The 25,595-nt window shown below is 39.6% G+C and overlaps 1 protein-coding gene across 1 annotated transcript in view; it reads left to right on the forward strand.

Annotated features, from left to right (window-relative positions):
• The window catches only part of PRKAR2B (protein kinase cAMP-dependent type II regulatory subunit beta), a 102,566-nt gene that overhangs the window by 71,568 nt on the left and 5,403 nt on the right, over positions 1 to 25,595 (forward strand). The window contains exons 4-8 of the mRNA XM_061413978.1: positions 620 to 703; positions 14,273 to 14,379; positions 17,550 to 17,703; positions 22,463 to 22,564; positions 24,151 to 24,225. Coding sequence (XP_061269962.1) covers positions 620 to 703; positions 14,273 to 14,379; positions 17,550 to 17,703; positions 22,463 to 22,564; positions 24,151 to 24,225 — 522 coding nt within the window. The remainder of the gene's footprint in view (positions 1 to 619; positions 704 to 14,272; positions 14,380 to 17,549; positions 17,704 to 22,462; positions 22,565 to 24,150; positions 24,226 to 25,595) is intronic.

Genomic DNA, 25,595 nt, shown 5'->3' on the forward strand with positions numbered 1-25,595 from the left:
TGGCAAAGAATCTGCCTACCAATGTGGGAGACATGAGATAAGGGTTTGATCCCTGGGTTGGGAAGATCCCCTGGAGGAGGGCATGGCAATCCACTTCAGTATTCTTGCCTGGAGAATCCTGTGAACAGAGGAGCCCGGCAGACTATTAGTGAAAAAATTTCCTGGTAGTATTAAATAGTAGAATAGGGACTAAAAGATTTTGATGGGCTTCCAGGTGAGGTCGCAAAGAGTCAGATACACCTGAGGGGACTTAGCACGCAAACAGAATAAAGACAGTGTAGATTTTCAACGTAACTGTTACAACACTTAGTCCTTTTTTATGTTCCCGCTGGACCTTCAGAGTCTTTAGTGATTAGCCAGTCCAGACCTTTACAGAATGAACTTGCTAACCTGGGGGAAACACTTCTTTGAAAAACATTCAGGTGCTGTATTGATTAATGCCCACCACCTCCCTGAGATAAATTGTATTACTTTCCCCTATTAGCAGGCTGGTAGTTAGTGTCTAGTCACCTAAAGTGAACCTCAACCGTAACCATTCTTCCTTCTAATGTCCTGCTAGGAAATTTTATCCATTATAAGTAAGGGGAATAGTCTAATTGTGGATTTGGTGTTCTTGTAGATTATACATCCCAAAACTGACGATCAAAGAAATCGATTGCAAGAGGCTTGCAAAGACATCCTGCTATTTAAGAACCTGGATCCGGTAAGATAAATCTCAATAATAGAGACGATTTTTTTCAGTGTCCATATGAAGAACTGTGCAGGGTCTTGGAGTTCACCCTCTTTACAAGCTGACATCACCCAGGGCAATGTAAAGGCCCCACCACAGATGCCTGCGTGTGCATTGGGTTGTGTTCTGGTTGCTGAGGGGTGACTGCTGTCAGAGCAAGTATGAATGCCTGCTGTGTGTTGGGGGAAGGCATTAGGTCATTCATCAAAGGTTACTGCACACACAGCCCTGAGATGTGGCCCTGATGAAGAGAGGCTAAGACTGCATTCTTCATCCACTCAGTAGGGGTAGCAGGGCCCATGGGGGAGTGCCTCTCTCACCAGCCAGTATTATATTTTAATGTATGACTTTTATATTATTCATATTGTAAAAGTAAACTTCTACTTGACTTTAAAGGTAGAAGGATTTTTTTTTTTCTTCATAAAAGTTTTGAAATCTCTCATCTTTGGTTTGGGATGTATTTCTAGAATCCCCTCTCTCAGAACGAGTAATCATGCTGTTCAGACTTTGCCCTGTACCCTGACCTCAATGCCCTGCTTCCTTCATTGCAGATTATGCTTATTCATTGCTATATGGTCATTTGGGAAAGAACTCTTGCTGCCATATTCTCATGTGAAACCTGAGTCAACTTGCATAACTTATTTCAGTTCTTTTTTTGGTCAGACTGAACATCTTAATAATTTTCAGATTGATGCCTGAGAGAAGAAAACATTAAGTCAAAACCCACTCTTACAAGATGAAGTCTCTTTTAGAAGGCCATTTTTATAAAGAATACTTTATAATACATTTCATGCTGCATTTTACCAAGTCTTCTATGCTGGGTCATATTATACCCTGAAATTACTTTTTAAAGCTCCTCGTCTGATACCAGTTATGTTTATGTTATATCCTCCAGGATCACAGATTACATTTTGTAACTTTGGAGATGTTATTTTAGGACCACACAGTACAAGTTTTGTCCACTTTGATCCAGGTCCTCCAGGATTATCACCTAAACTAAAGCTGTAAAGAATGGAGTTGCTGGTAACTAATAAAGGAAGAAGAAGAAATGGAATTAAGATAGAAAGTATAGGAGTTTAGTTTATGAGTGGAAAATTTTCCTGGTAGTATTAAATAGTAGAATAAGGGACTAAATGATTTTGATGGGCTTCCAGATAATCTTAGATTTCTTTTATCTAGAATGATAACGATTCTATGAAACAAAGGACATGGAAACTATGATCTCTAGTGATCTTTCACCAAAATGAATTCAAATAATTGTTAGTGAAAAGATACAACATTGTCTGTGTGTGTGTGTCTAAGATGGTAATTTTGGTATTGGAATTAATTTAGTATTTAATTCTTTTGCTACAGATAGACACAGAAGACAGCTATGAAATTAACCCTTAGTTTTATCCTTAGGGGTAGGCTTCAGCAAGGAGATTCTATTTTCAGGCTAGAAGTTTGCATGGGAAAATTGCAGGGTCACCAAAAACAGTTTCTCAAGCTTTAATCTGCCTATACATCATCAGAGGATCTCGTTTAAAATGCAGATTCTGATGAGTAGATCAGTGGTGGGGCCTGAGTCTATATTTCTCACAGGCTCCCAGGTGATAGCAGTGCTCTCCTCTCACAGCCGCACTTTTGAGTAGGAAGGACTAGAACCCAATGTGAAGACACTCTAGGGCAGTATTTTGGTACTACCATATGTTATATTGTTTGTTTACTTTCCTGTTCATTTCAACCAGTATTTTAATGCTTCAGCAGTGATAACAGGCATCAGTGAAATAGCTGCCAGTTATAGTTTCCTCGGATGCTGCCTGTTCTGTTCCATCTTCTAAAGTAAATTGATTTTTCTTACCATTGCAACTTTAATTCTTTCAAAGCATTGTGAAAAGTTTGATTACATTTTAAAAATAATAATAATAAAACTTTTCCTGTGTATTCTGGCAGGGAGCATCTTTACTTAAATACAGTGGTTATTTTTATAAACAGGATTTTTTTTAGACTTTTTAAAGATTTTACTGCTCTGTTTAAGGTCTTATATATATATATATATAAAGGTCACAGTTTGTAAGGACAAAAAGGAAAAAGTCAGTTCATGAAATTACCAAGTTCATAAATTACCACTGTTGAATATTTTATTGGGAAAAAGTAAACATATTTATATAGTTGTTTCCAAAAGATCTTTTTTTGAATTTGATCTCATACCATCTTGATTTATTTCTCTACTATCTTAAATCCTTCTAAGAATACAGAATATAAATAAGTAAAAATTAATTTTTCTCAGAAAATAACCACTTGAAATAAGAAATGTATCCCCAAACATAGCAGGTTGAAGATTTTAAGTTCATATTTTAAGCAAATTTCTAGTTTTTTATCATATATATATTTGTGCCATAACCCAAATGCATTTAAAGTGAATTACATATTCCATTTATATAATCTGCATATCATATAGCAGCTCCTTTCAGGTCAATTCCTTGACCACCCACTGTGTTCCAGGGCCTGTATAAAGCGTAGGATGCCACAAAAATACTTAGACATAGTTCTTGTGCTCTTGGAACTTACACTTGGTGAGGGATTCAAATACACATAAAAATCCATTTGGTAAAATGTGATAAATGCTGTAATATGGTCAGGGCTAGGGAAGGATGAGGGCTTCTCAGCCCCACCTGAGGATCCAGGAAGCCAGAGAGACACTTGAACTGAGCCTCAGAAAATGAGTCAGAAATCACCAGTTGAAAGAAAACAATGGAGAGTGTCAACACTGGAGTCTGAAGTGGAAGACATCCATTGGCGGGGGCTGAGATGTACGTGCTGTGTCAGGAAGGGCCCGTGCGGCATGCCACACAGGAGCAGTGGACACACGCTCTGTGTGGGCAGTAGCATTGTAAGCAGAGACAGTAACAATCGGGGGTGTCTGAGGTCACAGTGGTGACAGTGTAGGGGTGGAATTAAAGGTGAGAGGGACAGGCAGGAGCTCAGTGAGGAAACAGCGATCCATGCCTTGTTAAGGGGATAAGAAACAGACTCAACTGAGGAAGGGGAGAAAGTAATGGTTTCATAAAGTACTCAGGACCAGCAGAAGTTGGTCCTTGGTGATCAAATGAATTGAGGCCTAACAGAAAGAGTCTTGGATGAGCCCCAGTGTCTGGTGCCTTTCCCTGAAAAGGGAAGACTTGGAAGGAGGAAGGGGAAGCCATGATTACGAATTGGCAAGAAGCATAGTTGTGGCTTTGTATCCACTATCTCATTTGACTTTCTTAAAGGCGTTGTTTAGCTTGAAAATCTAGCACCTCCTAGACCTCAGAACATTTTTTCTTGGAGTTCTGTGTATTCATACATTGAGCCCAGCATTTATAATTATTAATCTCTTTGAAGATATTCTTTTCATGAATATTTTAATGCTCAACTCAGTAGGCCATGTTTCTTCTGAAATACTTCTAATTTGAGGCAAACTGAAATAATTGTCCTATGCTATATGATAGGCTCTTTCATTAATGGAGAGTAAATTGTTATTTTTTAAGAGAGTCAGAGCCCTTTTACAGAGCTCAGTCTCGAATTTGCATTCTGTAGGCGAATAAGATGTGGTTTTCATACAGGAGCTGTCAGTCCCTGAGATAAGCCTCTGCATATTAAATATTTCCTACATTCTTTGCACTCTGTGCATAATTATGGGGGAATTACATTTTGATTGTCTAGAACAGACACCTGTCACACAGAGAAGTTCTAAAAGAAATAATTGTTCTGTATTTTAGCAGGGATTACTTTTTCATGAATCCATGTATGAATTCTTAAGCTTTATAATATTTTAAAATGCAGTTAATTCCAAGATAATGAAAAGTTATTATATGGCACTATATTTCATCCTTTTTTAAATTTAACATCCAGGACTAGAGCTAATCAATGAAGCTGATATTCCCCCTCCACCTATTCTAAACAAGTTGAAATATAACAGTAAGCGAAAATAAAATATTTGTAAACCATTTAATCAAACTTTGTAATTTTGATAGGTGACCATATGTTGCCTGGATTGATGAACTCATTTGGTCCCCGTGGGACTAATTAGCATCACATCAAGAAAGCACTATTTTACAGACCCATTGGCTTCATCTCCAGCCCTGGCTCTTCTTTCACAAGTAGGTGCCAGAGCTCACACAGGGACCTAGGAAGGGGATGAAAGCCACTGCCTGCAAACTGATCACCATCTTTCTTCCAAAAGTTTTCCTTAACTCACATAAAGATACAATATTACATTATGGGTTCAAATGGAGAGTTTGACAATTTAATTAATTAGATTTAAATCAGTATGCATATATGGGCTTCCCTGGTGGCTCATTGGTAAACAATCTGCCTGACGGTGCAGGAGACTCAGGAGACGGGGTTCAGTCCTTTGGTTGGGAAGATCCCCTGGAGAAGGAAATGGGAACCCACTCCAGTATTCTTGCCTGGAAATCCCATGAACAGAGGAGCGTGGCAGGTTACAGTCCATTGGGTTGCAAAGAATAGGACATGACTTAGTGACTAAACAACAACAACAACATACGCATATATAATTTACAAAAATTCAAAAGGAACAAAAAGTAGTCAGTGAAAGAGAGTCTCCCTTCTATCCCTGTTTCCCAGCAATCCAGTTTCTCAGGAGTCAAGTTCTTTTAGCACTAAGATGCATATTTTTCCAGGGTTATGCTATGTATATACAGGTAATTCTTTTAAAAATTTTAGTGGCAACAAACTCTACACAGTGTTCTGCCTGGTTCTTTTTTTTTTTTTTCCCCCACTAAACAGTATATTTGTATTTACAGAGATTACATATTCTTTTTAAAAATTATTTATAAAAGTTTAAAACAGTAACATTTATGTGTATAAAGCTAAACCAAGGACACACATTATGTTTGCTTTGTCTAATGTTTTAACATTGTACATACAAGAGGGGCCCCATACAGGAAGTCAAAATAATGTTGAAAAAGAACAAAGTTGGAAGACTCACACTTGCAAATTTCAAAACTTTTACTCTACCACCTGAAACCAACCCGATATTATGTATCAACTATACATTAATAAATAAATTTTGAAAATATTTACTACAAAGCTACACTAATTGAAAGAATGTGTTACTGACATACAGATAGGCATATCAGTCAGTTGAGTTCAGTTGCTCAGTCATGTCTGACTCTTTGCAACCCCATGAATTGCAGCACGCCAGGCCTCCCTGTCCATCACCAACTCCTGGAGTTCACTCAAACTCATGTGAATCGAGTTGGTGATGCCATCCAGCCATCTCATCCTTTGGCGTCCCCTTCTCCTCCTGCTCCCAATCCCTCACAGCATCAGGGTCTTTTCCAATAGGTCAACTCTTCACATGAGGTGGCCAAAGTAGTTTGGAGTTTCAGCCTCAGCATTATCCTTCCAATGAACACCCAAGGACTGGTCTCCTTTAGGATGGACTGGTTGGATCTCCTTGCTGTCCAAGGGACTCTCAAGAGTCTTCTCCAACACCTCAGTGCAAAAGCATCAATTCTTTGGTGCTCAGCTTTCTTCATAGTCCAACTCTTACATCCATACATGACCACTGGAAAAACCATAGCCTTGACTAGACGGACCTTTGTTGGGAAAGTAATGTCTCTGCTTTTGAATATGCTGTCTAGGTTGGTCATAATGTTCCTTCCAAGGAGTAAGTGTCTTTTAATTTCATGGCTGCAGTCACCATCTGCAGTGATTTTGGAGCCCCCCAAAATAAAGTCTGACATTGTTTCCACTATTTCCCCATCTATTTCCCATCTAGTGATGGGACCAGATGCCATGATCTTAGTTTTCTGAATGTTGAGCTTTAAGCCAACTTTTTCACTCTCCTCTTGCACTTTCATCAAGAGGCTTTTTAGTTCCTCTTTCTGCCATAAGGGTGGTGTCATCTGCATATCTGAGGTGATTGATACTTCTCCCTGCAATCTTGATTCTAGCTTGTGCTTCCTCCAGCCCAGCGTTTCTCATGATGTACTCCGCATAGAAGTTAAATAAGCAGGGTGACAATATACAGCCTTGACGTACTCCTTTTCCTGTTTGGAATCAGTCTGTTGTTCCATGTCCAGTTCTAACTGTTGCTTCCTGACCTGCATACAAGTTTCTCAAGAGGCAGATCAGGTGGTCTGGTATTCCCATCTCTTTCAGAATGTTCCACAGTTTATTGTGATCGACGTAGTCAAAGGCTTTGGCATAGTCAATAAAGCAGAAATAGATATTTTTCTGGAACTCACTTCCTTATTCCATGATCCAGCGGATGTTGGCAATTTGACCTCTGGTTCCTCTGCCTTTTCTAAAACCAGCTTGAACGTCTGGAAGTTCACGGTTCACATATTGCTGAAGCCTGGCTTGGAGAATTTTGAGCATTACTTTACTAGCGTGTGAGATGAGTGCAATTGTATGGTAGTCTGAGCATTCTTTGGCATTGCCTTTCTTTGGGAATGGAGTGAAAACTGACCTTTTCCAGTTCTGTGGCCACTGCTGAGTTACCCAAATTTGCTGACATATTGAGTGCAGCACTTTCATAGCATTATCTTTCAGGATTTGAAATAGCTCAACTGGAATTCCATCACCTCCATTAGCTTTGTTCGTAGTCATGCTTCCTAAGGCCTACTTGACTTCACATGCCAGGATGTCTGGCTCTAGGTGAGTGATCATCGTGATTATCTGGGTTGTTAAGATCTTTTTGTACAGTTCTTCTGTGTATTCTTGCCACCTCTTCTTAATATCTTCTGCTTCTGTTAGGTCCATAGCATTTCTGTCCTTTATCCAACCCATCTTTGCATGAAATGTTCCCTTGGTATCTCTAATTTTCTTGAAGAGATCTCTAGTCTTTCCCATTCTGTTGTTTTCCTCTATTTCTTTGCATTGATCACTGAGGAAGGCTTTCTTATCTCTCCTTGCTATTCTTTGGAACTCTGCATTCAGATGCTTGTATCCTTCCTTTTCTCCTTTGCTTTTTGCTTCTCTTCTTTTCACAGCTATTTGTAAGGCCTCCCCAAACAGCCATTTTGCTTTTTTGCATTTCTTTTCCATGGGGATGGTCTTGATCCCTGTCTCCTGTACAATGTCATGAAACTCCATCCATAGTTCATCAGGTACTCTATCAGATCTAGTCCCTTAAATCTATTTCTCACTTCCACTGTATAATCATAAGGGATTTGATTTAGGTCATACCTGAATGGTCTAGTGGATTTCCCTACTTTCTTCAATTTAAGTCTGAATTTGGCAATAAGGAGTTCATGATCTGAGCCACAGTCAGCTCCCGGGCTTGGGCATCAGAGGGCAAACACACTGAAACCGTAATCACAGAAAACTAGTCAATCTGATCACACGGACCACAGCCTTGTCTAACTCAATGAAACTAAGCCATGCCCATGGGGCAACCCAAGATGGGCGGGTCATGGTGGAGAGGTCTGACAGAATGTGGTCCACTGGAAAAGGAAATGGCAAACCTCTTCAGTATGAACCTCTCTCAGTTCATGCCTTGAGAACCCCATGAACAGTATGAAAAGGCAAAATAATAGGATACTGCAAGAGGAACTCCCCAGGTCGGTAGGTACCCAATATGCTACTGGAGATCAGTGGAGAAATAACTCCAAAAAGAACGAAGGGATGGAGCCAAAGCAAAAACAATACCCAGTTGTAGATGTGACTGGTGATAGAAGCAAGGTCCGATGCTGTAAAGAGCAATATTGCATAGAAACCTGGAATATCATATCCATGAATCAAGGCAAATTGGAAGTGGTCAAACAGGAGATGGCAAGGGTGAATGTCCACATTCTAGGAATCAGCAAACTAAAATGGACTGGAATGGGTGAATGTAACTCAGATGACCATTATATCTACTACTGTGGGCAGGAATCCCTTAGAAGAAACGGAGTAGCCATCATAGTCAACAGAAGAGTCCGAAATGCAGTACTTGGATGCAATCTCAAAAACGACAGAATGATCTCTGACAGTTCCAAGGCAAACCATTCAATATCATAGTGATCCAAGCCTATGCCCCAACCTGTAAGGCTGAAAAAGCTGAAGTTGAACAGTTCTATGAAGACCTACAAGACCTTTTAGAACTAACATCCAAAAAAAGATGTCCTTTTCATTATAAGGGACTGGAATGCAAAAGTAAGAAGTCAAGAAACACCTGGAGTAACAGGCGAATTTGGCCTTGGAATATGGAATGAAGCAGGGCAAAGACTAATAAAGTTTTTTCAAGAGATCACACTGGTCATAGCAAACACCCTCTTCCAACAACACAAGAGAAGACTCTCCACATGGACATCACCAGATGGTCAGCACCGAAATCAGATTGATTATATTTTTTGCAGCCAAAGACGGAGAAGCTCTATACAGTCAGCAAAAACAAATCTGGGAGCTGACTGGGGCTCAGATCATGAACTCCTTATTGCCAAATTCAGACTTAAATTGAAGAAAGTAGGGAAATCCACTAGACCATTCAGGTATGACCTAAATCAAATCCCTTATGATTATACAGTGGAAGTGAGAAATAGATTTAAGGGACTAGATCTGATAGAGTACCTGATGAACTGTGGACGGAGGTTCATGACATTGTACAGGAGACAGGGATCAAGACCATCCCCATGGAAAAGAAATGGAAAAAAGCAAAATGGCTGTCTGAGGAGGCCTTACAAATACCTGTGAAAAGAAAAGAAATGAAAAGCAAAGGAGGAAAGGAAAGATATAAGTGTCTGAATGCAGAGTTCCAAAGAATAGCAAGGAGAGATAAGAAAGCCTTCCTCAGTGATCAATGCAAAGAAATAGAGGAAAACAACAGAATGGGAAAGACTAGAGATCTCTTCAAGAAAATTAGAGATACCAAGGGAACATTTCATGCAAAGATGGGTTGGATAAAGGACAGAAATGCTATGGACCTAACAGAAGCAGAAGATATTAAGAAGAGGTGGCAAGAATACACAGAAGAACTGTACAAAAAGATCTTAACAACCCAGATAATCACGATGATCACTCACCTAGAGCCAGACATCCTGGAATGAGAAGTCAAGTGGGCCTTAGAAAGCATCACTATGAACAAAGCTAGTGGAGGTGATGGAATTACAGTTGAGCTATTTTAACTCCTGAAAGATGATGTTGTGAAAGTGCTGCACTCAATATGCCAGCAAATTTGGAAAACTCAGCAGTGGCCACAGGACTGGAAAAGGTCGATTTTCGTTCCAATCCCAAAGAAAGGCAATGCCAAAGAATGCTCAAACTACCACACAATTGCACTCATCTCACATGCTAGAAAAGTAATGCTCAAACTTCTTAAAGCCAGGCTTCAGCAATACGTGAACCGTGAACTTCCAGACGTTCAAGCTGGTTTTAGAAAAGGCAGAGGAACCAGAGATCAAATTGCCAACATCAGTTGGATCATAGAAAAAGCAAGAAAGTTCCAGAAAAACATCTAATTTCTGCTTTATTGACTATACCAAAGCCTTTGACTGTGTGGATCACAATAAACCTTGGAAAATTCTGAAAGAGATGGGAATACCAGACCACCTGATCTGCCTCTTGAGAAACTTGTATGCAGGTCAGGAACCAACAGTTAGAACTGGACATGGAACAGCAGACTGGTTCCAAACAGGAAAAGGAGTACGTCAAGGCTGTATATTGTCACCCTGCTTATTTAACTTCTGTGCAGAGTACATCATGAGAATCACTGGGCTGGAGGAAGCACAAGCTGGAATCAAGATTGCAGGGAGAAGTATCAATAACCTCATATATGCAGATGACCCACCCTTATGGCAGAAAGTGAAGAGGAACTAAAATGCCTCTTGATGAAAGTGCAAGAGGAGAGTGAAAAAGTTGGCTTAAAGCTCAACATTCAGAAAATGAAGATCATGGCATCTGATCCCATCACTTCATGGGAAATAGATGGGGAAATAGTGGAAACAATGTCAGACTTTATTTTGGGGAGAGCTCCAAAATCACTGCAGATGATGGGTGATTGCAGCCATGAAATTAAAAGATGTTTACTCTTTGGAAGGAAAATTATGACCAACCTAGATAGCATATTCAAAAGCAGAGACATTACTTTGCCAATAAAGGTCCATCTAGTCAAGGCTATGGTTTTTCCTGTGGTCATGTATGGATGTGAGTGTTGGACTGTGAAGAAAGCTGAGCACCGAAGAATTGATGCTTTTGAACTATGGTGTTGTAGAAGACTCCTGAGAGTCCCTTGGACTGCAAGGAGATCCAACCAGTCCATTCTGAAGGAGATCAGTCCTGGGTGTTCTTTGGAAGGAATGATGTTAAGCTGAAACTCCAGTCCTTTCCACCTCATGGGAAGAGTTGACTCATTGGAAAAGACTCTGATGCTGGGAGGGATTGGGGGCAGGAGGAGAAAGTGGTGACAGAGGATGAGATGGCTCGATGGCATCAGTGACTCGATGGACATGAGTTTGAGTGAACTCCTAGAGTTGGTGATGGACAGGGAGGCCTGGCGTGCTGCAGTTCATGGGGTCGCAAAGAGTCGGACACGACTGAGTGACTGAACTGATCTGAACTGAGAGAAGTCAAACATTTTTTTATATTTTTAAGAGTTCCTTCCTCTTTTTCTGGAAGCCTTGCAGTCGGTTCTGTATCTTTGATGTCCTAAAGCTACAGGGTCGTTTGAGTTTGGAGGTGCTGGCCTGTGAGTGAGCCCTTTCAGTCTGAAAACTTACATCCTTTGTTACTGGAAAATTCATTCTTTACTGTCCTAATTATTTTCTTTCATGTGTTGTCTCTGATATCACTTTGTTCCTACTCTTATCTTTTCATCTGTGTACTTTCTTTGAAGTTTTTTATTTTAATTTACCTTCTTAGTTCTTTATTTATTTAAAGAAGATTCTGTAATGGTGGGTACATTTTTACCTTTGTGAGTACCTTTGTTTAAACCACTGAGTGTGTAGCACCACGAGTGAACCCAGATGTCAGCTGTGGACTGTGAGTGATATTGATGTCATTGTATGTTTATCACTTGTAATAAGCATACTGTCTTCTGGGGCATGTTAATAGAGGAGAGATATGGGGAAGCAGCAGGTTTAGGACAGTTCTTTATACTTTTTTGCTCCATTTTGCTGTGAACCTTCAGTTCAGTTCAGTTGCTCAGTCGTGTCCAACTCTTTGTGACGCCATGAATCGCAGCACGCCAGGCCTCCCTGTCCATCACCAACTCTCGGAGTTCACTCAGACTCACGTCCATCGAATCAGTGATGCCATCCAGCCATCTCATCCTCTGTCGTCCCCTTCTCCTCCTGCCCCCAATCCCTCCCAGCATCAGAGTCTTTGCCAATGAGTCAACTCTTCGCATGAGGTGGCCAAAGTACTGGAGTTTCAGCTTTAGCATCATTCCTTCCAAAGAAATCCCAGGGCTGATCTCCTTCCGAATGGACTGGTTGGATCTCCTTGCAGTCCAAGGGACCCTCAAGAGTCTTCTCCAACACCACAGTTCAAAAGCACCAATTCTTTGGCGCTCAGCCTTCTTCACAGTCCAACTCTCACATCCATACACGACCACAGGAAAAACCATAGCCTTGACTAGATGGACCTTTGTTGGCAAAGTAATGTCTCTGCTTTTGAATATGCTATCTAAATCGGTCATAACTTTCCTTCCAACGAGTAAGCGTCTTTTAATTTCATGGCTACAGTCACCATCTGCAGTGATTTTGGAGCTTAAACTGACCTAAAAGATAAAATAGTTGAAAGGAAAAAAAATTTGGTAATGATGTTTTCAATTTTGAGCTTACCCATTTTTCTCTTGCACTTTTTCTAATCATCCTGTTTTTCATCTCCTGATTATGACATCATCTTGAACATCTCTGTGTATATAGAGTAAAAGTTTCTGAAAGCTCATCAGTGTTCTTGAGTTTTCTAGCTCATTGGTGTTATACTGCCGTTTATCTTAGTCTTGTAGGCTCCCAGAGGAGCTGTGCAAAGCTGATGAGGACCCCTGAGTAAGTTGGGCAGGCCTGTCCATCATTGTCCTGCTGGTTGGGTAGCAAGGAGCCAGCTGTTCACATGGAGGAACCCCTCATCCAAGCAGGTGAAGGTCCTTGTTCCGGGGCACCAGTCTTCACAGTAACTGTTCTAGTTCTGTCTTATTCATTTAGTTTCTCCTAATAACCTGACACTGATCTCTTATCTGGGAAGAGTTGGGATTAACACTTGGTTGCTAATGTTCTGTGTTCAGGATGCAGACATTGCAAGGAGAGTATCAGCTGATCGTGAAGGACTTCAAATCAATCCTTCTGTTTTCAGCAGCATCTCAGTCCCATTCTGACCAGCCAGGTGTTTCCCAGTCTGGATCTTCTGGTGCTCTGACAGGTGGCTGGCCTCTCCACGCGCAGGCCCCCTGCCCATCTCTGGGCGGCACCCTCTCTCTGCCCTCGTGCAACTTCTCTTTGCTCTAGAAATCTCTCCTCCACTTTTCCTCTTCCTGTTCTCATCTTTGTGGAGTCGTACCTTCATGGTCCCTGTGAAATATTAATGGGGTCTCAAGAAGAAAAGAATCACACGTAGTCTGTGCTTTTGATCCAGAATATTTTGTTTCTTCAACCTGTGTTTTCCACTTGCATCTCCCCCCCTCCAATCTATCTTCAGATCCTTAATTTGTTTATAGTAATAATTGGTTTTGGCCTGGGGGGTTGGAGTTGCTGTCTTTTTATATTCATAGAGAGTGACTTAAACCCTTCCTACATCTTCTGAATTTTCTGTTACTGTCACCACACTATTTCTCCATACCCATTTGTTCTAACTAGCCAAAGACCTGTGAATTGTCCCAGGACTTGTTCTGAAGAAAGATTTGTTTGGCCTTCTAGTTTATTCTCACTATCCAGAGTTTATTCTTAATCCTTGTCAAGCACACTTTAGAAGAACCAAGTTTCAAGATAGTTGTTGACTGATAGGTTTGATGTCTCTGGCTTCAGTTTTAATACATCTGTCCTAGGGAGGTACATGGTTGCTTCTTGAAGAGAACCTTAGTGATAAAGGACATGGATGGAATGTTTGCTACAATCATTTTTGGTTTTACTTTTGTTTTTTGTGTTTTTTTGGTTCTGTATTGTTTTTGGTGCTAAAACAAGGATTGGCGTCAGGGTTTAAATTGGCTAAATATTTATAAATTACAGTGATGATTAAAATAGGAAAGGTTTTTTAAAGTTTAGATATCTTTAAAAGGCATTTGCAATAGTTCTTTATAAACCTGATAAATTTAGTTGCTAAGGTTATATTTCACAAGGTATATGATGATTTGATGGTTAGTTTCCTTTTGTATTAAAGTGGTGAGAGTTTCAAAGATTCTGAAATAGACCAATTATAATTACTTTTATTCAGGTACTGAATATGAGAGTAAATATATAATCATCTGGTTTGCATGTGATGAAGAGGGGACTGTTCTGTATTTTTTTTACAAGACTCAATGGCAGTCATGATATTTCCATTTCTTTGAGCTTGTTCACAAAAATATAGAGCTAATTGTGGTTCTTTAAGAAAACATGTTCTAGATAAACAAAGATTATGTCTTTTATTTTTGAAAAATAGGAGCAGATGTCTCAAGTATTAGATGCCATGTTTGAAAAATTGGTTAAAGAAGGGGAACATGTAATTGATCAAGGTGATGATGGCGACAACTTTTATGTAATTGATAGGTAAGTTTTATATAACTTTGTTCCTGAAACATAATGAACCTTTTGTGAAAATCTTAATGTGTTATAATGACTGACGGATTAACATACAATAATTGCTATTGCCTGTCTATCCTTATTCCTATGTAACTGGGCCTATAAACCTGCTTTAAACTCGTGTAAGGAAACTGTGCTAGATCAAGGAAAGAGGTATAATGTATGGATGACTTGACTTTTGGTGAATCAATAAATCTCAGTCATTTACTGGGAGCCTCCTCATTTGTTAAGTTTACTTGAGGGCCAGTTACGCCTGTCACAGAATTGGGTACTCTTGTTAACATGAAACCAGCAGTGTGATACAGCATCTGGGATATGGTATCCATATAACTCAATCTGCTATTATGTTTTCTAAAAAGTTTCCTTTATTATTGCTTAATGAAGTGAAGCATGCTCATGGTTTAAAAAATTCAAATTCAGAAGGACCTAAGGTGAAAGGGTAGTCTCTCTTCCTACCGCTCTAGCGTCATCTCATCAACAGAGTGAGTAGTTTGAGCCCTTCCAGAAGTTGTTTATGCTTTTTCTATTTGTCTGTTAAAAACTCTACAGAGAAATTATTTAAGTGAGAAGGTTTGTATTTATATTGAAAATACAATTTCAGAAAACTGAAGTTGTGTTTCACTTCATCAAAGAACAGTGTGTTTTAAGCAAAACTTGGATAACAACCCTAAAATGTTAAAGGAGAGCAGCCTGAGCTGAGCCTTCATTTCTCCACTTCTGTTAAGCAGTGAGGAAGTGTTTATGAGCTGTTTGGAATCCTTAGCCTCTCCCGTTTGTGTAGAACATGGATCATCTCCCAGTCTGACTTGCTGGGTTACACTGGCTTCCCTGGGCCCAGCTGTGTTCTATTCAGAGGCCTCACAGGAAGCCCCCTCACCTGTCTGTGTCGGCTCTGTTCCCCGCTCTGGGCTGTGGGACGCGCCTTTCATGCATCAGGACCACATGCTCTGTGACTCCTTCAGCCCCTCATCCCTTAGACCTTGGTGACCTGTAGGGGCTGCATTAGCCAGGGCTGGAGGGGGACTCTGTGATTTTAGAATGGTCTCACGTGTAAATTAAAGTCACGATTCTGGTACCATTAGCAGCTTTCATCAGCGAAACACCTCAGAAATTCACTGTTTAATTGTATTGAATAGTAGGAGTATATGAGAACTCCAGATACCGTACAGGAATCACTTTGGTATGGTTGGTATTTTGACTATAAAACCTCCTTACGTTAGTGCACAGTGCCTTCCCTTAGTTCCTCATCACCCTTTTGAAGGATGAAAATTCTCAGGCACACAAAAGTGATGCGAGTCTGGAAGGTCACGCAAATGAGTGCGGGCCGACCCAGCACCCAGGTCTCTTGGCCGCCGTGTGTGGTCTTTCTGTGACTCTGCACTGCCCGGGGCCTCATGTTCTCAGGGGAGAAATCAGTAGGAAAAGCAGCACATAGTGTTTTAGCTGATTTTTTAGACTGATGTGATTTTAACAGGACTGGTAGCTCACTGCACTTCTCATCAGCACATTTGTTGTATATTTTATCCTACTCAAATTAGAAAAATGTAGAAAACGGTTTTAGTGCAAATGTATAAATAGAGACATTAATCTGTACTTGAAAAATAACTGTCCATGAGACAAATTCTAGAAGGAATCCCTGAAACAGCCATTCTAGTCATGAATTATATTAAAAACCGGTTATTCTTATTCATGAATATCTTTTGTCCAATACCTCGTGTGTTTGCTTTTGTTGCATATTTACCATCTGTAATCCTTTCCTAATCTTAAAAGCACTCCCTGTTTTGTCTTTGCTAGACTTTAGCCAATAAAATAAAGCCAAAGAATTTTCTCCTGTCTGACCTCACAGGTGTTTCAGCAAACCATGAAGCCATGTTCCCTGAACAGATACAGTACATGAAAAGACAGTCTTCCACAGAGAGAATGAAGTTAATAGAAATAAAGCATCAGGAGTGCTGTGACATGCAAACAGCATTTTATTTGCTAGAAAAGGAACCCAATTAAAAGATAAGCGCAAAAAATCTAGAAGACCAGGATCGGATATTTAGTCTGAATTTCTACCACCTTCAGATGGGCGGTCGGTCTAACATACAGGGCCAGATAATATAAAGTGCCAGAGAATAAATTTTGCAGGCTTTGCAGGCCATAAGGTCTGTGTTGGAACTACCCACGTCTGCTCATGTGGCACAGGTCAGCTACAGAGAGTGCAGAAACAGCCAGCGTGTTTGTCTTTCCAGTGAAGCTTGATTTACAGCAGCAGGCAACCAGTCTTGGGCCCCAGCTTGCCAGCGCCCCCTTTAGATCATAAAGGACCCTGTAGGTACTGTACAGTAATGGCTAACCAGATTGTTAGAGCTATATTCTTTTTTAAGATTATTTTTCTTCTGATCTCAAAAGTAATGCATGTTCGTTTTGGAAACAAACTTTTCAGTTAACATGTGAATGTCACTAGCCTCCATGATTCTTAAACTCATAGCTCATTGAGGTCAGCAGATTCACATGCATTCCTTCAGATGGTTTTCTTTGCCTGTTCTCTTTGGTTGCAGTCAGTTATATTTTCATCCCTTATTTTTTATCTTAAGTGTGTGTTGTTTACTCTCATTGCCCCCAGCAGGCCCATGTACAGACTTCACCCTAGTCCCATTGATGGTCTCTTCTTCCTGCTTGTCCGGAACAGGCCGTGTCTTTGTCATGTATTGATGCCCTTTTATTACTGTTTGTCATCAGAGAGGAAAGGAAAGGAAGAGCCCGTCCCCAGCTGTCACCCTTGGGGATGTGCCCTCAGTCTCAGGGATGGCTCCTGTCACTTCCTGCACCTTCGGAAGGCTTCCAGTGCATCTATCCAGCTCCCGCTGCTCCCAGGTGTAAAGACCTCTGCAAGGATGGAGAAGCTGGGAGCAGTGGCTTTTTTGGAGAAAACTGAATGGCTGGACCAGGGCAGAAGGGAACTTCCCACTGTTCATCCTTCTAGACATTTAAAATTTTAATCAAGTGAATGTGTTATGATGTCTGAGCAAGAAGACCAAGCAATAAGTAATTCTTAAAAAATGAATGAGATTTTATTGCCAAAGGCTCATGTTTTGTTGTGATGAGACTTGACTTGAATTACTTTTACATCTTCTTTTTCATGCATCCACCAGAGGAACATTTGATATTTATGTGAAATGCGATGGTGTTGGACGGTGTGTTGGCAACTATGACAATCGTGGGAGTTTTGGCGAACTGGCCTTAATGTACAACACACCCAGAGCAGCTACAATCACTGCTACCTCTCCTGGTGCTCTGTGGGGTTTGGTGAGTGAAGTATTTATTTGACCTGAATGTCATTTGTGAAAAATCATTATGCTAGCAGCCAGGTAGCTGCAGTATTTTAGTTTTAATAGGTAGATGGTTTGGGGATCACCATCGGTCATCAGAGAATTTATTAAGCAACTAATAGGTGCTCCTAAATGCTCCTCTTTTATGCATTCTTAAAAACCAGCCAGTCACACAAATAAACAGAGGCTTCAATGCTGTTTTTTTCTGGTAGGTTTCTGTGGTAGGTATAATATCTCTGGTTCCAAGTGCGGTCCCCTGCCTTGTAGCATCTCTATCAACTGGGAATTTGCTGGAAATGCCCATTGAGGCTCCACTCACTGATTCAGGCCTGCTGACTCAGAAACTGGCTATGGGACTCCACAATCTGTATTGGAGCAAGTCCATCACATGAGTCTCATGCCTGCTTGAGATAACCACTGAAAACGGAGACTCTTTGTGTAGTATAAATTGATTGGTAACAACCCTGCATTGACAAGCAACTGTGTAGAGAAAAAACACTCAATGTCTGTGTTTCTCACATGGATGCATGTCAGAATTACTTAGAGGTGTTAAAAAAGAAATTCTCTTACCTAGGCTCCATTACACACAAACTTATTCAACTCTCAGGGTTGGAACTCTCAGACCTGGGCTTTTAAAGTAAATTTCTTGAGGGAGGCTCAGAAGGGAGGGAATATATGTATAGTTATAGGTGATTCACATTGTTGTACAACAGAAACTAAGACAACATTGTAAAGCAATTATACTCCAATTTTTAAACAATCCATGCAAAAAGAAAAATTTCCTAATGATGCCTTTTCTAAAAGGCTTAAAGTTTGGTTTAAAGACTTGAGTGAGGGACATTCTTTTCCTCAAAGATCTTAGGAGACAAAGTAGCAGATCCGAGTAAAGCTGGTTCTGGACTCTGGTTAAGCTGGTGCTTAGGGATCACCTGGAAATTTAGTTAAAAAGCAGAATCTGACTCATAGGGTCTGGCATGAGGCCTGTGATTCTGCATTTCTCACACGCTTCCAGGAGGCACCAGGGGCTGCTGGTGCCCAGAACACACTTTAAGTAGCCTTGATTTAAGGGAATGTGGATACTACTTGTGTTTTCTTTTGAAATTGTTGATAACATCCCACCCTATGGTTCTGACATGAGTTTATTTGGTTATTTCTCTCAAATCCTTTTGTGGAAGGAGGCAAGGTTGAAGTAACAGGAAGGTTGTTAAAACCTCCTTTTCAAGATCTATAGTCTCACAGAAGTTACGCATGGTTCAGTCACCACTGAGCCTTTGACTCCGAGGTGAATTCAGCCAATAAAAATATCTCTTGATCAGAGAAACAAGACTTGTGCATTTCTTCTTCTGAGACCGAGGCAGCTACTGTTTACTTCTTAAAAATGTCATGAGTCACTTTTTAAGTGGTGCAAGCAAAATTGGAATTGTTTCAGGTGGAAGGGAGCTTGTCCTCTGAAGTGTCTTAAGGATAATCAGAGATTTGAATACCCAAAGCTGGCAAAATAAACACTCAAAACCAGTAGACTTGGCCCTTAGGAAGTGTTTACGTACTGTCACAAGGGTGGGTTGTGATCTGTTTCCTTAAAGGAGGTACCATTTAAAATTTAATCATCCTGGTGGGCTTGCCAGGCAAGGTCAGATTGTCACATGATCAGGAAGGCTCCTCATGCACATCCTTGGAACAAGGTCACATACTTAGCGGGTTGGCCCTTCGAGTACTGATAGTTCTCAGCCCTGGAAGGAACCTTAAACTAGGGACAGAGGTCCAGCCATTTCCAGGTATATGTGATATTTATGTTCTCAGGAAGGGTGAAGGATTCTTCAGGTTTTTTTTTTTTTTTTTTTTTCCTAATCTGTACCTCTTTGAAGATCTCTTGGAGGAGGGCATGGCACCCCACTCCAGTATTCTTGCCTGGAGAATCCCCATGGACAGACGAGCCTGGTAGGCTACAGTCCATGGGGTTGCAAAGAGTCGGACACGACTAAGCAACTAAGCACACACCCGTTTTAAGCTCTGTAGAGGTGAGCAGTTTGTGATGATCACCTTAGGGTATGTGTATAAGTGAAGTTGGTGTTTTTTTAAATTATAGTCATTAACATAATTAATACTTCAAATCTGCTTTCTTAGCAGCTGGCCTAACTAGCCCCTTTTCAGACAAAGTCAAATAGAAAAGGAATTTTGCTTTTGAGACCAACAGGTTGGAGCTCTGCCATGTAAGTGCAGGTGCGAAGATAAGCAAATCTCAAGAGAAAAGTCCTTTGTAGAATAGTCCAACTTTGTAAATAAGTCTAGGTCACGGTTAGCCTTGGGGGATTAACTGATCTACATGACCATGCTGGTGATTCAGAGAGGTGACGATTGAAATGACTGGGGTGAAAACATTTGAAATGGGACTTTCTGGATTTTATTGATATGTCACAGTGAGTGTGAAGAGGTGGGCCACCAGTAGAAGATTTTTCTTGAGACACATAGCTTGTTGCCGTGGTTAATTTCTAAATTGCTAACCCATTTCTTGTCTTCTCTGTTTTGTAATAAACCTTGTTCATAAAATGGTGTTGCAGCTGCTTCCCAGACCTGTTTATGTATCAGAGTCACTTGGGGAGCTTTCATGAAATGCAGATTATTATAGAGCGCTGTTTGCAGAGATTTTGAGTCATTAAAATCTGGGATCTTAGAAACCTTTTTGAAAAAAACACAAGCCTGCAGAACCAGGCTTGGAAATTATTTCAATAATTTTATTTGTTATCTTGAAAAATTTTTTTCTTTTTTAAAAAATGATTGAGTGCAAGTCCAAATCACAGCCCTTATAAAATTGTAGTAAACTAAATTAGAAGACAGGATGTTTAATTTCCTAGATACTTACATCCACACTGGCATTTTTCTCTATCCTATCAGTTCATTTGGTGGCTCAGAGGTTAAAGCGTCTGCCTGGAGTGTGGGAGACCCGGGTTCAATCCCTGGGTCGGGAAGATCCCCTGGAGAAGGAAATGGCAACCCACTCCAGTACTCTTGCCTGGAGAATCCCATGGACAGAGGAGCCTGGTAGGCTACAGTCCATGGGGTCGCAAAGAGTCGGACACGACTGAGCGACTTCACTTTCACTTTCAATATGTTGTCATAGTAATTATTAATTAAAGAACATATCCCTGTTAATTTTATTTTGTATTAAAAGTATAGTTGTTGATCAGTGTATGCCAAACTAACATAATTCTGAGAGCTCTTAACTAAGAACTTAAGAACTAATATAATGTTTTGTAGGAATTTTTAAAATGTAAAATTTGTAGGAAGACCATTTTTTGAGCCATTACCTATAAAGTTTTCCCTCGTTCCTCAATTCAGTGTTGGATCCTTGAGATTAAGTAGTATAAACATAGGAACATTTGAGGAAAATGAACATGATAAACACTGGAATCAAAGTCTACTCAAGAAAGTTGTAGTTTCTCTGTGCACAGTTTTAAAAAAGAAAACTGACATGTGGATGTGACAAAAAATCCTAGAGTCAATAATTTTTCAAGCTCTCTTTACATTGTAATTGCATGATATAAAAACATTTTCTAATACTACTGGTTTCCATGTATTTTTTTTTAACTGCAGCCCACAGGAAACACGAGGAAATGTCACAACCAGTGCATGTGTGTGTGTGAAACAGATACATAACAACACTTTACTAAAAGGGATGCACACCCAGATTTTCTGTTTTGTTTTTTAAATAAAAGGCTGGTCATGGGTGAAGGGGTTCAAAAGGTACAAACTTCCAGTTAAAAATACAGCCTAGGGACGTAACGTACAGTATGGTGTCTGCAGTTAATAATACTGTATTGTATAGTTGAAAGTTGCTATAAGAGTACATCTTTAAAGTTCTCCTCACAAGAAAAAGAATTCTGTAACTATTTATGGTGACAGATATTAAGTACTTATTGTAGTGATCATTTCACAACGGATACAAATACTGAATCATTATGTCCTACGCGTGAAACTAGTATGATGCTGTATGCCAGTTATATCTCAAAAAAAAAAGAAAAAAAGCTCACCACGTCCCACTGAACTTTAACACTCCAGGGCTGTTATCTATAACAAAAGAACTCAGTGCTAGTTTGAACTCATAAAAACTGAGTAGAATGTTGGTCGCCAGGGGCTGGGGGGCGTAATTATAAAATGAATATGTTCTGAAGACCCAGTGTACCTGATGATTATAGGTAACAATACTGTCAATATATTTGAAAGCTGCCAAGAGAATAAATCTTAAATGTCACCACACACCAAAAAAATGACAATTATTTGTGGTAGTAAGTAACTCTACTGTGGTAATAATTTTACAATATATATCAAATCAACATGTTGTATACCTTAAACAATATTACAAGTCAATTGTATCTCAAAAAGCTGGGGAGAAAAAGAAAACAGAAGCTGGTATTTTTTTAATGGTGCAATAGCACCACCTCGTGGGTTTAGCCCACTAGTTACATGTTGGTCAGATCTCTGTTCTGAATTAAAAGTAAACTGTTGCTTTCCTTCAAAAGCATGAAAATAACATTTTATATGGTTCTATATTAATGCTTAAGGAAATAAAAATATGAAATGAGTTGTATTAGAAGTATAATAATATTAATCTTTTATTTTGAAAATCTTCAATTATTGTTTGTTTCTTACAGGGAATAAAATGAAACTATCTCTTCAAACTTTCTTTCCTCATAAAGTCTACCTTTTAATTGTCTTCATATTTGATATTCTGCCTTTAGGACAGGGTAACCTTCAGGAGGATAATTGTAAAAAATAATGCCAAAAAGAGAAAAATGTATGAAAGCTTTATTGAGTCACTGCCATTCCTTAAATCTTTGGAAGTAAGTATATGTTTGTGCTTTTATTTTATTTTGCTTTAAAAGCTTCTGTTTTGTTAGGAATGCTTAGCTCTGCAGAAGGTTTCTTTGAATAATAATCTATCTATATTTTCACTTGAAAAGATTACATTGTTTTAATAGCTTAGTATTTCTTTTACTGCCTGTAACTGTATCTATTTTGTTGTTTACACATAATAGACTCTTGGGAGCAGCTACAGCAGATTTGTATGAGATCTCTTTCTAAAAGCAGACTTAAACTAATCACATAAATGTAGGCAGTAGCCTTTACAGGAAGAGGTTATCTAAATACAGAATGTCCTCACTGCCCTCTCCTTCCTTATTCCTTTCCTCTTAAAATTGGCATCCCAAGGTCTCTCTTTCTTTTTGCAGGCTGCACTTATTCCCATGCTGTACTTGTCAAATCCCCTGGCTTTAAATGTCTATTATGTTGATGCCTCTTAAAACTGACATCACTGTGCAAGGCCCCACCCAAGCCAGGCTTATTTAACATTGCATATTTAACATTTCCTCTAGGATATCTAAAAGATATCTCAAACCGACAAGTCCCAAACATCCTTCCTTCTCTTCCCCACCTGAGTGACAGTAATACCATCCTTCCAGCCTCTCGGCCAGAATCCTTGGGGTTGACAGACCTACCTGCTGACATGTCCCTATGTTGGCTTGTCAGTATTCACCTGGTAGAAATTCAGGCCTCGTTTCAGAATGCATATTGGGCAGCTCATCTTCTCCAGCAGCAGATCTGTTTAAGTAAAAATAGGTCAGAGTTGGAAATTCAAATGCCTTCAGAGTTAGGCAAGTAACAAAGAAGAAAACCAAGCCAGGATGGGACTTTGGTAAACTGGAGAGCATGTGCTCCATCTTAAGAAACAGCTGCTGGTGCACCAGAGTTTATTTATGCCACATGAAAATATGGGCTGAGTGTTGCTGACAGTTCTGATTTTTCAAGAGAAGCTGGAAATTCAAGTTTTTATGAAAAATTTGTTTAAAATGCTGGCACGTAATTCATATAATGGGGCTTCTCTGATAGCTCAGCGAGTAAAGAATCTGCCTACAAATGCAGGAGACACAGGAGACATGGGTTCAATCCCTGGGTTGGGAAGATCCCCCTGGAGTAGGAAATGGCAACCTACTCCAGTATTCTTGCCTGGTAAAATCCATGGACAGAAGAGCCTTGTGTCCATGGAGTCACAAAGAGTTGGACACCACTGAGCGATTGTGCTTTTTATATTAATTAGGTTTATTAATATGAACACACACATTGCTCAGTTTATTTGGCCTGTAGGCTACCATTTTTAAACCCATGAAATAGTTAAGATTACCTGATTAGTTTGTTTCATACAGTTCTTCATCCGTCTCCACAGGGATTGGTTCTAGGACCTTGGTGGATACCAAAGTCTGCAGATGCTCAAGTCCCTTACAGCAGACCCTCCATGGCCCTGGGTTCCACATTTGTGGATATGGAGGGGCAACTGTATATTTACTGGAAAAAATCTGTAGATAAGTAGACTGTGCACAGTTCAAACCCATATCATTGAGGGGTCAACTGTATTATCCTTTTTCCTTTATAGGTTTCTGAACGCCTGAAAGTGGTAGACGTGATAGGCACCAAAGTATACAACGATGGAGAACAAATCATTGCTCAGGTATAATACTTTTTATGGAGCTCAGTTTGAGGTTATTTTCCAAAAGATTCTTATATATTCTAAGTCTTAATAAAATTTTCATTGTCCATAATTAGTATGTAGTGGTGGATTAATATAATTATTTCCTGCCAAATGTATTTAAAATGGCTTAATTTATAGCCATCAAGCTATCTGAATGTTTTTATTTTTTTTAATTAAATCTTAAGGAAATATATATTAAATCATCCAATGGATTTAGGCATAATTTTATATTTGTACCAGACGTGAAGGTCACATGTATATAGAGAATTAAGATGTCATTTATAACAGGGGAAAAAAACTGGTAATCGTTCCATAACATTTATTAATAAGGACCCAGAAGGTGCATTGGAAGGTGTAAAGTTCTGCACAATCAGTTCACTGGTGAAACCGTGAAATTAACCAAGAAGGGGACATGTTGCACCATGTACTTCACTGGCTGCCAGGCACTGAGGGGGCCGGCATGCTCTTGAACCCATAATGCTTTTCTCAAATCCCATTTAGAACCTGAAGCAATACACATATTGGTTAGAACAGACCTACCCAGAAGTAGGATTTATAGAGACGGTTAGAGTTTACAGATAAAAGCATATCGATGATACTGCTAATTTCCTAGTTACAAACAGGTTTTTTAGGAACTTCCCTGGTAGTTCAGTGGTTAAGACTTCACCTTCCAAAGCTAGGGGTGCGGGTTCAATCCCTGGTTGGGGAGCTAAGATCCCACATGCCTCATGGCCAAAAACCCAAGACATAAAAAAAAAAACAAAAAAAACAAAACAAAAAACCACAGAAGCAGTTTATAACAAATTGAATTTGTTTATTCAATAAAGACTTTAAAAAAAACAGGTTTTTAACAAATTGGGTAATTTTCCTATTAATATTATACTATATTGTAATATTTATCTAAAATATTGTCTCTTTTCATACATGTGAAACAAGATTCAAGGTCTGGGAGGCCGAGAAAAGAATCAGTTTAGAAGGCAAATAAACAAGTACATCGGTCAGTCTTCCCCCTCTGCCACCCCCAGTCTGTCAAATTAGAGAACAAGGCTGAGATTCCATGATACAAATTGAAAAGCTGCAAAGCATAGAGCACTTTTGAAATGACTTGTCCCAATTATTTTGGGAATTATAGATTCACAGCATGCTGCAAAAAAAAAAAAAACACGAAGTCCCATGTGCTCTTGACCCAATCTCTCCCAGTGCATTTTGTATCACTAGTACAACATCAAAACTAGCAAACTGACATTGACCCAACCGACCAACAGAACTTAACTCATTAGTTTTACGTGCAATTTGAGCATGTTTTAAAAATGAAATTACATGGCAGTTGATAGACCTTTTATGATTTA

The sequence above is a fragment of the Bos javanicus genome, chromosome 4, assembly GCF_032452875.1.
Source record: "Bos javanicus breed banteng chromosome 4, ARS-OSU_banteng_1.0, whole genome shotgun sequence".
NCBI lineage: Eukaryota > Metazoa > Chordata > Mammalia > Artiodactyla > Bovidae > Bos > Bos javanicus.